General features: G+C 41.6%; 1 protein-coding gene and 1 pseudogene across 2 annotated transcripts in view; one reads left to right on the forward strand and one right to left on the reverse strand.

Annotated features, from left to right (window-relative positions):
- Positions 1–1,280: 1,280 nt before the first annotated feature.
- LOC308607032 (multidrug and toxin extrusion protein 2-like) overlaps positions 1,281–14,215 on the reverse strand; it is a gene marked incomplete at its 5' end in the record, with an annotated part of 49,184 nt that continues 36,249 nt past the window's right edge. Inside the window, 1 exon segment of the mRNA XM_081218626.1 lies at positions 1,281–1,324. Within this exon segment, the coding sequence (XP_081074752.1) occupies positions 1,307–1,324 (18 nt within the window). The 3' untranslated portion in view covers positions 1,281–1,306.
- LOC308607600 (V-type proton ATPase subunit D-like) lies at positions 10,857–12,878 on the forward strand (annotated as a pseudogene). Its single transcript has one exon. The product of its transcript is annotated as a V-type proton ATPase subunit D-like (transcript).

Genomic DNA, 14,215 nt, shown 5'->3' on the forward strand with positions numbered 1-14,215 from the left:
GCCTCCCAGTTAGAAGGGCACAGACGAGCTACACTGTGCAGGGGAGCAGAAGCTCATGCACCGAGTTCCGGGCGTGAGAACCAGAGGAATCAAGGACCCTGGAGAACAGCCCCCGTAAACTTAACCTATTGCGGTGGGCACGGCCTCTTTCGTCCCTCTCAGCCCAGCTCGAACCTGTGCCTGAACAACGCGTCACAGAGGTAAAGCAAGTGCGGTCAAGCGAGGCCAGTTCACTGCTGTTAAACTGTGGTTGAGCTCCCTCGGAAACCACACTACAGGAGACAGCATCGTGCGCGGTCTTGCTGGTCCTGAAAGTGCCAGTGACAGTAGAACACCACACTAGAAACCACTATTCTTCGCCCCAGTATCAGCTCACAAACATGGCATAAAAAGCCACTTGTTGCCATAGTTGCAAACATATTTTTTGCACTGTGGCCATTACTGCGCCTAAATCCCGATAAAAGGAACAAAGTCTAAAGATAAATGGTGCAATCGCCTAAGGGGTAGTTTATGGTCCAACTTAACGTCCTGTACACTTCATTCACTCCAGCAATCGCACTGAAGGGAGGGAGGACATGATACGTCACCGTAAGGAAAGGCAGAAGGGCTGCGAAACTCGAGGGTGGTCAAGACGCAGACAGTGGCGGTTTGCACACCTCAGCTCCTCCTCACGGCTCTTTGTCCAGGACACCTCCACTCGGCCGACCTCCCACCCATCTCCTCTCAAACCCTGACACAGTCAGCAGGGCTCACACTTCAACACAGAGATGCCCAGAGGGTCAGGATCCCGGTCCTCAGGCCGCAGGACAGGTTCTGCCCCCAAGAACTTCCCTGATCACAGGCACTTAGCATTTTGCATTTCTTAGGAAACCATGGACCAAAAGATGCTTTTTAAGACGCCTAAAACTAGACAACAGATCAGGAAAAACAGGAAACACTACTGCTTTTCTAAGACTACCACACCAAAACAGCAGAATAGTTTCTAAGCTAATTCTCTTTTTTTTCTGGCTGAGCCCTGCTTAGTAGATACTAAATTAACTCCACATTAAGAGGAAATGTGCTGACACAGGATTTCCTTTTGCCCCCAACTCTCACGTTGGATGCATTTCACTAATCAAAGTGTGTCATGCTGCCGATGGATTTCTTACCATTTTCACCCTGAAAGATTCCTTACCTGCCCTGGGATCAACAGGCTCCATCTCTAAGAGGACCCACCCTCTCTTACCTGCTCTGCCACTCTGTTCGTTCCAGTTTATCCTCCAGATGTACACCAAGTAGAAGAGGGTTTGAAAGAAGACACAGAGAGTCAGTCCAGACCAGAGACCTGTGGGTGGGAAACAAGTATCCATTCAGATTTTCTGCGGTCCCCCTCCTGGCATCATTAACATTCTCCCGTAACTACTGTATCCACAGCGTAAACTGCAGCTTACCCTAAAATTTAGGTAATTATGGACCAGGATCAGACTCAAGCTTACCACTGACCAGGTTTGATTCCAACTCTAGTGGGAACCCACTGGAAGGCTTTAGATGGGTGTGTGCATGTACCTGTGAGGCCTGATGTTTCTAGAAGCCCACTTTGAGAACCATCTCCCCAATTGCTGTGTACAAGAGATGACTAAGAAACATTGTAAACAGTGCCTGTCTCCTCATGAGAAGAAACTATTTAAACCACTTAAATATCATTGTGTAACAAAGTGGATATAAAATACCCATTCACATATGAATAACTGCACTACAAAGCCAGCTGTCGAGGCTTGAGTTGGAACCCAGTATAAACTGGGAATTAGTCTGTTAACCTGTTCACATGTCTGGGGCCCCACGTTGGCAAGGGGTCACTGAGGCTGGGCCTCCCATAGACTCCTGGCCATTTCACGAGTTGAGAAGCAGATGGATGGACAGTTTATACCCTTTGATGGACTGATTCCATTCCTAGGAATCCAACCTCAGGAGACTCAGGAATGTCGTTAATATTCATAGACCTGGGATGCTCGTCACAATGTTATTTAAAAGAGGAGCAACTTAACAACATCGCTTATTATTAGAGAAACGCAAATCAAAACTACAATGAGGTGCCACCTCACACTGGTCAGAATGGCCATCATTAAAATGTCTACAAATAAATGCTGGAGAGGGTGTGGAGAAAAGGGAACCCTCCTACGCTGTTTGTGGGAATGTAAGTTGGTGCAGCTACTATGGAAAAAAGGAGATTCCTCAAAAAACTAAAAATCGAGTTGCTACATGATCCAGCAATCCCACTCCTGGGCATATACCCAGACAAAAGTGTAATTCAAAAAGGTACATGCACCCCAGTGTTCACAACAGCACTCTTCACAACAGCCAAGACATGGAAACAACCTAAATGTCCATCAACAGAGGAACGGATAAAGATGTGGTACATATACACAATGGAATACTACTCAGCCATAAGAAAGAATGAAATAATGCCATTTGCAGCAACATGGGTGGACCTAGAGATTATCATACTAAGTGAAGTCAGTCAGAAAGAGAAAGACAAATACTATATCACTTATATGTGGAATCTAAAATATGACACAGGGCTTCCCTGGTGGCGCAGTGGTTGAGAGTCCGCCTGCCGATGCAGGGGACATGGGTTCGTGCCCCGGTCCAGGAAGATCCCACATGCCGCAGAGCGGCTAGGCCGGTGAGCCATGGCCGCTGAGCCTGCGCGTCCGGAGCCTGTGCTCTGCAATGGGAGAGGCCACAACAGTGAGAGGCCCGCGTACCGCAAAAAAAAATAAATAAATAAAATAAAATATGACACAAATGAACTCATCTACGAAATAGAAACAGACTCATAGACACAGAACAGACTTGTGGTTGCCAAGGTGGGGGTGGGGTGGGGGAGGGATGGATTGGGAGTTTGTGGTTAGTAGATGCAAAGTATTACACATAGAATGGATAAACAACATTTGGGGTTAGTAGATGCAAAGTATTACACATAGAATGGATAAACAACAAAGTCCTACTGTATAGCACAGGGAACTATATTCAATATCCTAGAATAAACCATAATGGAAAAGAACATAAAAAAGAATGTATATATATGTATACAACTGAGTCACTTTGCTTTACAGCAGAAATTAACACAACACTAAATCAGCAGTACTTCAATTAAAAAATAAAAGGGGAGCAATTCAAATGTCCACTATTAGGAAAGCATTAAACAATACAAGGAAATACTAGAGAATTACTAAAACCATGTCTTTAACATGGGACCAGGGGAAATTACATATTCAATATAACCCCACTTTTGTGAATAACAGAATACTGGGAGAAAAATAATTTTAAAAGGCTGGAATAAAATACATTGAAATACCTCAGGGTTTATATGTGAGGAGTGAACTAGAGATAATTTTAATTTTCATCATTATATTTATGTATTTTCACAAGATTTCCATATTGTTAATGATAATAGTTTATTTATTTATTTATTATTATTATTTTTTTTGCATTACGCAGGCCTCTCACTGTTGTGGCCTCTCCCATTGCGGAGCACAGGCTGCGGACGTGCAGGCTCAGCGGCCATGGCTCACGGGCCCAGCCGCTCCGCGGCATGTGGGATCTTCCCGGACCGGGGCACGAACCCGTGTCCCCTGCATTGGCAGGCGGACTCTCAACCACTGCGCCACCAGGGAAGCCCTAATTAATAGTTTCAAAGTGTTCTTTAACAAATCTGAGTACCTGCTAAATAAGTACAATAGCAAGAAGCACTTTTATGGACAAAGAGCGAAATCTGACGTGTTCTTATTCTAAAGAGTTTAGTGTCTAATAGAGTAGAGGTTTTTATGTTTTTTGCTTTTTTAAAGTAAAGCTGAGTTGTGAAACCCCAGCAGCTCATAAGGCAGAGGCTCTGGCTATTTGGTTAAACGGTATTTCCCTGGTGTTGACGACAGTGCTTGGTAGGGATGAGACCGTAATAAATACTTGGCAGTTCTGTGTCCAAACAGAGAAGGACGAAATCCTGCTTGACACTGATCAAATACCCCACAGGCTCCCAGCCTGAACTGGTCATCAAAAGAGACATGACATTGAGGACAGTTACTCATTAAGCCATCACATGACAGCATTTCCAAAAAGTCAGGATAAGAAACTAAGCACCTCTGTTTGTGTGGACACAGAAGGCTCTCACGACAGCTGCAGGATTAAAATTTCACAGAGCAATGGGGACAGATTCAAAATTGTTTACACTGTAAAAATGTACTGGTTGACACAGAACAAAAGGAGCTACTTGAATACATACTACAGCATTCAGTCAGTCCTCGAATCAGACTAGTTTCTGCAGAAAACACAACTCATCGTTACTAAGGAAATCCATAGAAATTGCAGATGTGATGCAGAACACACATACAACAACTTACCCCAAAAGCACATGATAGTAGATTGTTTTGCACAATTCTATACATTCAGAATCATAAAATGGATAGATTTCTGAAAATATGTATAATTTGCCAAAGTTGACCCCCCTCCAAAAAGATATAAAGTCTAAACAAACTGATTTTCAGAGAAGAAATTGTGAAAGGTGTAACAAACTCCTCCAAAATGCCCGGCATGACAGTTTCATAGAATTTAGCCAAACTTTTATAATAATAATATTCCTATACTATGTAAATTGTTCCAGGGAATACAAAAAGAGAACATTTTTAATTTTCCTTATGTAGTAAGTGTATATTAATATTGTTAATGTCAACTTGACAAAGATTACACAAAGAAATGAAACTACTGACCAATCTTATAACTACCATTGCAAAATTCTTAAATACAATATTAGTAGAGTACAGCAGCTCACTAAAAGAGTAGCACATAATAATCAGGATTGTTCAATATGAAGAAAGCAAATAATATCATTTATCACCATAAGAGATCTAAGGAGAAAATTTATAGGATCATCTCCACAGGGACTAAAAACTTAATTTTTAATTAAAAGTATTAATGGGATTGTTTCTTTATACTAACAATTGTATTGCATTTCTGTATACTAACAACGAACTATCAGCAAGAGAAATTAAGGCAACAATCCCATTTACCATTGCACCAAAAAGAATAAAATACCTAGGAATAAACCTACAGGTAAAAGACCTGTACTCGGAAAACTATAAGACACTGATGAAAGAAACTGAAGACAACACAAATAGATGGAAAGATATACTGTGTTCTTGGATTGGAATAATTAGTATTGTTAAATGACCATCTTACCCAACACAATCTGTAGATTCAGTGCAATCCCTGTCAAAATACCAATGGTATTTTTCACAGAACTAGAACAAATAACTTTAAAATATGCATGGAAAAACACAAAAGAATAGCCAAAACAATCTTGAGAAAGAAGAACAGGGCTGGAGGAATCACATTCCCTGACTTCAAACTATACTACAAAGCTACAGTAATGAACAGTACCGTACTAGCACAGAAACAGACACATAGATCAATGGAAGAGAGCAGAGAGCCCAGAAGTAAACCCACACACTGTCAATTAATCTATGACAAAGAGGCAAGACTATACAACAGAGAAGAGACGGTCTCTTCAATAAATGGTGCTGGGAGAACTGGACAGCTACATGTAAAAGAATTAAATTAGAACATTCTCTGACATCATATACAAAAATAAAATGGATTAAAGACCTAAATGTAAGTCCAGATATCATTAAACTCCTAGAGGAAAACATAGGCGAAGTGTTTGACATAAATCCTACCAATGTTTTTTTGATCCATCTCCTAAAACAAAGGAAATAAAAGCAAAAATAAACATGATGCATGACAAAACTTAAAATCTTTTGCACATCAACAAAAAGTAAAGAAAACCTACTGAATGGGAGAGAGTGTTTGTAAATGATATATGATCAATACAGGGTTAACATCCAATGTATATAAATAGCTCATACAACTTAACATAAAAAAAAACCCAATTAAAAAATGGGCAGAACTGAATAGAAATTTTTCCAAAGAGGACATGCAGATGGCCAATAGGTACATGAAAATATGCTCAATATCACTAATCATCAGTGAAATAGAAATCAAAACCACAACGAGATACCTCACAGCTGTCAGAATGGCCATCATCAAAAAGAAGACAAGTGTTGGCAAGGATGTGGAGAAAAGGGAACCCTCGTGCACTATTGGTGGGAATGTAAATCGGTGCAGCCACTATGGAGAACAGTATGGAGGTTCCTCAGAAAACTAAAAATAGAACTACCATATGATGCAGCAATTCCACTCCTGGGTATATATTTGAAAAAAACAAAAACATTATTTCGATAAGATACATGCACCCCAATGTTCATAGCATTATTTACAATTGCCAAGATATGGAAGCACCTGTTTATCAACAGATGAATGGATAAAGAAGATTATGGTAGTAAGTATTCCATTGGAGATCAACCATAAAAAAGAATGAAATTTTTCCATCTGCAGCAACATGGATAGACTTGAAGGGCATTATGCTAAGTGAAATAAGTCAGAGAAAGACAAATACAGTATGATCTCACTTATATGTGAAATCTAAAAAAATACAACGAACTAGTGCATATAACAAAAAAGAAGCAGACTCACAGAGAACAAACTAGTGTACCAGTGGGGAGAGAAAAGCAGGGAGGGGGAAGATAGAGGTAGACGATTAAGAGGTACAAACTATTATGTATAAAATAAGCCACAAGGATATACTGTACAACACAGGCAATATAGCAAATATTTTATAATAACTATAAATGGAGTATAATCTTTAAAAATTGTGAATCACTATATTGTACACCTGTAACATAATATTATACATCAACTATACCTCAGGTAAAAAATTTTAAATTAAGAAATAAAAATTTAGGACTTCCCTGGTGGCACAGTGGTTAAGAATCCACCTGCCAATGCAGGGGACACGGGTTCAAGCCGTGGTCCAGGAAGATCCCACATACCACGGAGCAACTACGACCCAGCAATCCCACTACTGGGCATATACCCTGAGAAAACCATAATTCAAAAAAGAGTCATGGGGCTTCCCTGGTGGCGCAGTGGTTGAGAGTCCGCCTGCCTTTGCAGGGGACACGGGTTCGTGCCCCGGTCTGGGAGGATCCCACATGCCACGGAGCGGCTGGGCCCGTGAGCCATGGCCGCTGGGCCCGCGCGTCCAGAGCCTGTGCTCCGCAACGGGAGAGGCCACAGCAGTGAGGCCCGCGTACCGCAAAAAAAAAAAAAAAAAGTCATGTACCAAAATGTTCATTGCAGCTCTAGTTACAATAGCCAGGACATGGAAGCAACCTAAGTGTCCATCAACAGATGAATGGATAAAGAAGATGTGGCACATATATACAATGGAATATTAGCCATAAAAAGGAAAGAAACTGAGTTATTTGTAGTGAGGTGGATGGACCTAGAGACTGTCATACAGAGTGAAGTAAGAGAAAAACAAATACCATATGCTAACACATATATATGGAATCTAAAAAAAAAAAAAAAGAAGAACCTAGGGTCAAGATGGGAATAAAGATACAGACCTACTAGAGAATGGAATTGAGGATACGGGAAGGGGGAAGGATAAGCTGGGACAAAGTGAGAGAATGGCATGGACATATATACACTACCAAATGTAAAATAGCTAGCTAGTGGGAAGCAGCTGCATAGCACAGGGAGATCAGCTCTGTGCTTTGTGACCACCTAGAGGGGTGGGATAGGGAGGGTGGGAGGGAGGGAGATGCAAGAGGGAAGACATATGGGGACATATGTCTATGTATAACTGATTCACTTTGTTATAAAGCAGAAACTGACACACCATTGTAAAGCAATTATACTCCAATAAAGATGTTAAAAAATAAAAAATAAAAAGTACTAGAGGAAAATATAGAAAAAACGTTAAAATCCTATTGTAGCAGTTCTTGCCAGAACAACAAGAAAAAGGCAAAAACACTAGAAAGGAAGGAGTAGAACTATTTCTACTTACATGACATGCAATTACATTTGGCAAAACTCTCAACCATTGGGAACTTTCAGTAAAGCAGACTCCATGGATACTACCTGAACGTGATTTAAGAAGACATGCACACATGTTTGTTAATGTATGTGTGTTTACATTGTGTGTATATATGTATGTCAGCCCCCAATCCAGCATGCTATTTAGTAGAGAAACATCAGAAGCACAATCTCTGAAGTCCTGAACAAGACAAGCATTTCCACTATTACCACAACAATTTATTATTCTACTAGAGGCTTTAGGCAAGAAAAAAATCAGTGGTGTAACATCTGATAAGGAGAATATAAAGCTATTTGTACACAATATGATTGTATACCTGGAAAAGCCGTGAGAATCAACTGAATACTACTCAAATAAGAGGAATTCAGAATTTTAACAAGCTACAAAATTCACAGACAGTAATTAACAGCCCTCAAATATACCAACAACAACCACTTAGATTACAGGATGGAAGGGAAGGCCTTGTCTACAATGGCCACAAGAGGATAAAATGGGGATAACCTTAACAAGAAATGAGCAAAAGCTTTACAAGGAAAATGATAAAAACTATACTGAGCAGAGGCTAACATTTCCAAAATGTTCGTCCAGTATTTGAACATAAAAGCTGAGGGTGGGACTTCCCTGGTGGTCCAGGGGTTAAGACTCCACACTCCCAATGTAGGGGGCCCGGGTTCAATCCCTGGTCGGGGAACTAGATCCCACATGCCACAACTAAAGAGCCCACATGCCGCCAAGAAGACACGGTGCAACCAAATAAATTAATAAATATATATTTTTTAAAAAGCTGAGGATGTCAGAGGAGCACCCATTTTATAAGAACACAGATGGCCTCCAGGCCGTAGACCACCAGGCAGGTGGATTTCAGAGTTGGCTCCCGAGTCTTTTGGCAACAGTGCATTTATTCTCTGCAGACAGAGGTCTACTGGTCCTATCTTGAGATGAAACCCAGGAGGGAAGAATTTCCCTGAGGAAAAAACAAGGTGTCTGGAAAACAGAATCTGCCTCAAATACGTCCCCTCACTGACCCCCAACAACAGGAAACCGGATGCTGAGCGGGACCCCCTTAATGAGTGTAACAAAGAGCACCTGAGTGGGTGCAGAGTTTGCTGGAGATGATGAACGCTCAGATAAACGCCACAGCCATCACACACTCTCAACTCCTCTCCCCTGAAAGTGCGATAAACCCCACTTTCTACAAGACGAGAGAGATTACAGAGTCGGAGCTGGTGAGACTTGGTAGCGTGACTGGGGCCGGGCTCTTGACCAGGGGACTGAACCAGGAAGGGGCCAGGAACCAGAGGTGATGGTGTGACCGACAAGGAACACCTGGGCAGCCAAGAGCTCAGGCTCCAAGTCAGGCCCCAAGATGAGAGCTGAGAGCCCTGGGCCTTCCAGGGAGGAGAGTGGGGACAGGTCAGCAAGAGGACCCTCGGGCAAGGCCTGCATCCCAAGAGTGTAAGATGGAAAGGGTGCCAAAGGACAGAGAGGAATAAAACCCAAGAGCCTGGGGTGAGCTCACAACAAACGGGGATCTGGCCTGTTTATCTTTACATTCCCCAGATTCCAGCACCACCCAGGGCCAACGCATACAGGTGCGCAGTGAATCTTCAGGATGAATGAGGGAATCATAAACCTAAGAGACATGCATTGCAGTAAAAGAGAGGCTCTGGGGGCATCTGGGTTCAAATCCTGTCTCGTCACCTACTGTCTGCGGGACACATTACTTCACCTGTTCAGGCTTTAGCTTCTCCAAGTGTAAAATGGAGCTAACAGGAGATCGCATCTGATGTCATCATAAATTTGAGTGACTTAATTTACATAAACGGTTAGCATATTTCTGCAAAAGCCCTTCATGAAAATTATCTCACATCCTGTAAACTATAGCTTTACATTATTTTTTAACTAAAAATAAAACTGCTCTGTAATGACATATGGGAGTAGTGGATATATGTATATGTATAACTGATTCACTTTGCTGTACACCTGAAACCAACACAACATTGTAAATCAAATATACTCCAATAAAGACTAAAAAAATAAAAATAAAAGTACTGCAGGAGAATACAGAAAAATGTTAAAACCCTATTGTAGAACAATAAGGCAAGAAAAAGAACTAAAAGGCATTACAATTGGAAAAGGAGTAAAACTTTCTATTTATGTATGACGTGACCCTGTATATAGAAAATTCTAAAGAATTCATACACACAAAAATACTAGTGCTAATCAATGAATTCAGCAAACTTATAAGATCAACACACAAAAGTCAGCTGTGTTTCAATACACCAGCAAAGAACAATCTGAAAAGGAAATTAAGAAAATAATTCCATTTACAGTAGCATCCAAGAGAATCAGATATCTAGGAATAAATTTAACCAAGGAGGTCAAAGACACTTGTACAATGAAAACTACAAAACACTGATGCAAGAAATTAAAGACCCAAATAAATGGAAAGACGTTCTGTATTCATGGATTGGAAGACTTGATATTTTTAAGATGGCAGTATTCTCTCCAAAGCAGTCTAACAGGTTCAGTGCAGTCCCGCTAAAAAATTCCAACGGCCTTTTTTACAAAAATGGAAAATCTAACCCTCATAGTCATATGGAACTGGAAAGGGCCCTAAATGGGCAAAACAAAAAAACTGGCAAAGAACAAACTTGGAATACTTCGCTTTCTAATTTCAAAACTTACTGCACAGGAATCTAAAATACACAAAGGAACAAAATGAACATTATCAAGGAACAGAAACAGACTCGTGGTTCCCGGGGTGTGGGGCAGGGATGGACTGGGGGTCCGGGATTATCAGATGCAAACTATTATATATAGGATGGATAAAAAAGGCCCTACTGTAGAGCACAGGGAACGGCATTCAGTATCCTGTGATAAACCATAATGGAAAAGAATATGGACGATTGCCTGGCCAGGGACCCGGTCCGAACAGTCATCATCAGAATGTTGGGCAAAGACCGAATTGAAATCTTTCCCTCGAGAATGGCACAGACCATCATGAGGGCTCGGTTAAAAGGAGCACAGACAGGTCGAAACCTCCTAAAGAAAAAATCTGACGCCTTAACTCTTCGATTTCGACAGATCCTTAAGAAGATAATAGAGACTAAAATGTTGATGGGTGAAGTGATGAGAGAAGCTGCCTTTTCACTTGCTGAGGCCAAGTTCACAGCAGGGGACTTCAGCACCACGGTAATCCAAAATGTAAATAAAGCCCAAGTGAAGATTAGAGCAAAGAAAGATAACGTAGCAGGTGTGTTACTTTGCCAGTATTTGAACAGCACCATGAAGGAACTGACAGTTATGAACTGACTGGTTTAGCCAGAGGTGGCGAACAGTTGGCTAAACTGAAGAGGAATTACGCCAAAGCAGTGGAACTACTGGTGGAACTAGCTTCGGTGCAGACTTCCTTTGTTACTTTGGATGAAGCTATTAAGATAACCAACAGGCATGTAAATGCCATTGAACATGTCATCATTCCCCGGATTGAACGTACCCTTGCTTATATCATCACAGAGCTGGATGAGAGAGAGTTCTATAGGTTAAAGAAAATACAGGAGAAGAAAAAGATTCTCAAGGAAAAGTCTGAGAAGGACTTGGAACAACGGAGAGCAGCTTGAGAGGTGATGGAACCTGCTAATCTTCTGGCTGAAGAGAAGGATGAGGATCTTCTCTTTGAATAATCTTTCCTGCTCTGATCCTTTCAGAAGGCCTAACATGGCATCATTTTAATTCACGGTGTGTAGGTTTGGTATGTGTGGCTATTTAATTTTTGGCGTAAGAATTTCACCAGTTGTAAAATTCCCTGATGTCTGTTTATGGGATTACCTTTGCAGAATCATAATTCAGCAACCATTTATCACCAATGAGATTTGTAGAACCTGCCCAGAAACTTAGAGAATTTATTCTGCGAAGTGTCACCCTACTCCACTTACATGTCTGTTGCAAGTGACCTGCTTACCAACATATTAAGAAATTCCCCTTAGGAAACAGCAGTGGTCTCAGGCCTACACATGTAGGCCAGCTACTGCTGGAACACCCTTTGTTCCTACTTGCACACCATTGTCTGAGACTGCTGCAACCATCCTTGTGTTAGTTACTGTGGGACTTTATGAAACATTATGAAAACCTTCACTTATTCTTCCTTGAATAACAGGTCTGTCTTGTCTTTCAATGGAAACAGTTCTGCCAATTCAAATGTGACTATGGTAATATACAGTAAAATGATTTAAAAATGAAAAAAAAAGAATATGAAAAAGAATGTCTATATGTGTATAACTGCGTCACTGCTGTACAGCAGAAATTAACACAACATTGTAAATCAACTATACTTCAATAAAAATTTTTTTAAACTTGTATAAAATAGATAAGAAGAACCTGCTGTATAAAAAAATATAATTTAATTTAAAAAACAAAAACTTACTGCACAGCTACAGTAATCCCAACAGTGCAGTACTGGCATGAGCTGGACATAGAGACCAATGAAGCAGAACAGAGTCCGGAAATAAACCCACACGTCTCTGGTCCACTGATTTTCGACAAGGGTGCCAAGACCATTCAACAGAGAAAGAATAGTTTTTCAACAAACTGTGGTCACCTTGTCTAGGTGATTCTAGTCACGGCTCAGGACTAAGCTAATGCATTACGACCTCAAGGAGCTGTTCCAAGCCATCATAGGGGATCACAGCTTTCACAGTACTTACCCCAAATGGAATAATTGTGTAATTACTTAATCTTGGTCTCATCCTGAGGGCAGGGTCATGTTTATTTTCTTCAAGTTGACATTTCCAGTGTTTTTGTATACTGAATACACAAATTGTTTTCATATACCAAAGGGAGAAAATCATTTTTCCTATTCCACACAGGTCACTTTCCAGACAACTGCTTTGTATCTCAAGCAGTTTATCCTAACAGGACAAGTGAGATGTAAGGTAAGTCACCAAGGAATCAGATACATATCTATTATCCCATGATTAGCAGCAAACATCAGAGATGCTCCAAGGGGAAAACCAAAAACATAATAACCAATGGCATTCAGGAAAGCACACATCTTTTGTTTTCCTGCACCTCTCAGGACCAAAACCAGTCTTGCAGTCATTCAGGTGTCATCATCACATCAGGTCAGAACACAACCTGGTATTTCACAGCTCTGAATACAGTCACATACCCTATCTCAAGACAGGGACCGCACCTTACGTAAGAGATAAAGGAGAACATTTGCATTCTAAAGTTATGTTAAGGGACTTCCCTGATGGCACAGTGGATACAACTCTGCGATCCCAATGCAGGGGGCCTGGGTTCGATCCCCAGTCATGGAACTAGATCCCACATGCATGCCACAACTAAGAGTTCTTATGCCGCAACTAAGGAGCCCATGGGCCACAACTAAGGAGCCTGTGAGCTGCAACTAAGACCCCACAAAACCAAATAAATAATTTTTAAAAAAAGTTACGTTAACAACAACTACAGCAGTTTTCATCCAGAAACCCACCAAGTAACAACATTTAAATCTCTATTTAAAAATAGTTCATAAAAGCATAGTTTTAAATAATGTAGAGGTTTCATTGATGGAAGTCTCAGCAGAAACTAGTCTGATATCATGGCTGAAAAATATTAATCCAGTGAGGCTTCAAAAATGCGCAGACGGCTTCCCTGGTGGCGCAGTGGTTGAGAGTCCGCCTGCTGATGCAGGGGACACGGGTTCGTGCCCCAGTCCGGGAAGATCCCACATGCTGCAGAGCGGCTGGGCCTGTGAGACATGGCCGCTGAGCCTGCACGTCCGGAGCCTGTGCTCCACAATGGGAGAGGCCCGTGTACCACAGAGAAAAAAAAAATGCCCAGAGCCAGAGGGGTGATGACTGTCTTGCTCTCTGTCACATTCTTGCCACGGCCAGTGTCCAGTCATGGGCACCACATCTTCAGAGTGAGTGCGACACAGTAGAAGGAATCCCTTGGGAAGAAAAGCAAGATGGCAAATGGACCCAAAAATCATGTCATGAGGACTAATTGCTGAAACCAGGAAGAAGCCTCAAGGGATGATTCCAGGGTTTAGCACAAGAGTCTTCAAATACCTGTAAACCTAGAGAAGGTTAGCCGGGACATGGACCTTCTAGAGGTCAGAGTGGACTCCGAGGTAGCACGGCCCGCCTTGGAGGTGTCACCACGTAGCCAGGAGTCACACAGAGCATCCAGCCCCAGATGAAGTAGGGGAGGGTGGCTAACTCAGGCCTCTCCCAC

Source organism: Mesoplodon bidens, assembly GCF_964165515.1.
Source record: "Mesoplodon bidens genome assembly, chromosome: 19".
NCBI lineage: Eukaryota > Metazoa > Chordata > Mammalia > Artiodactyla > Ziphiidae > Mesoplodon > Mesoplodon bidens.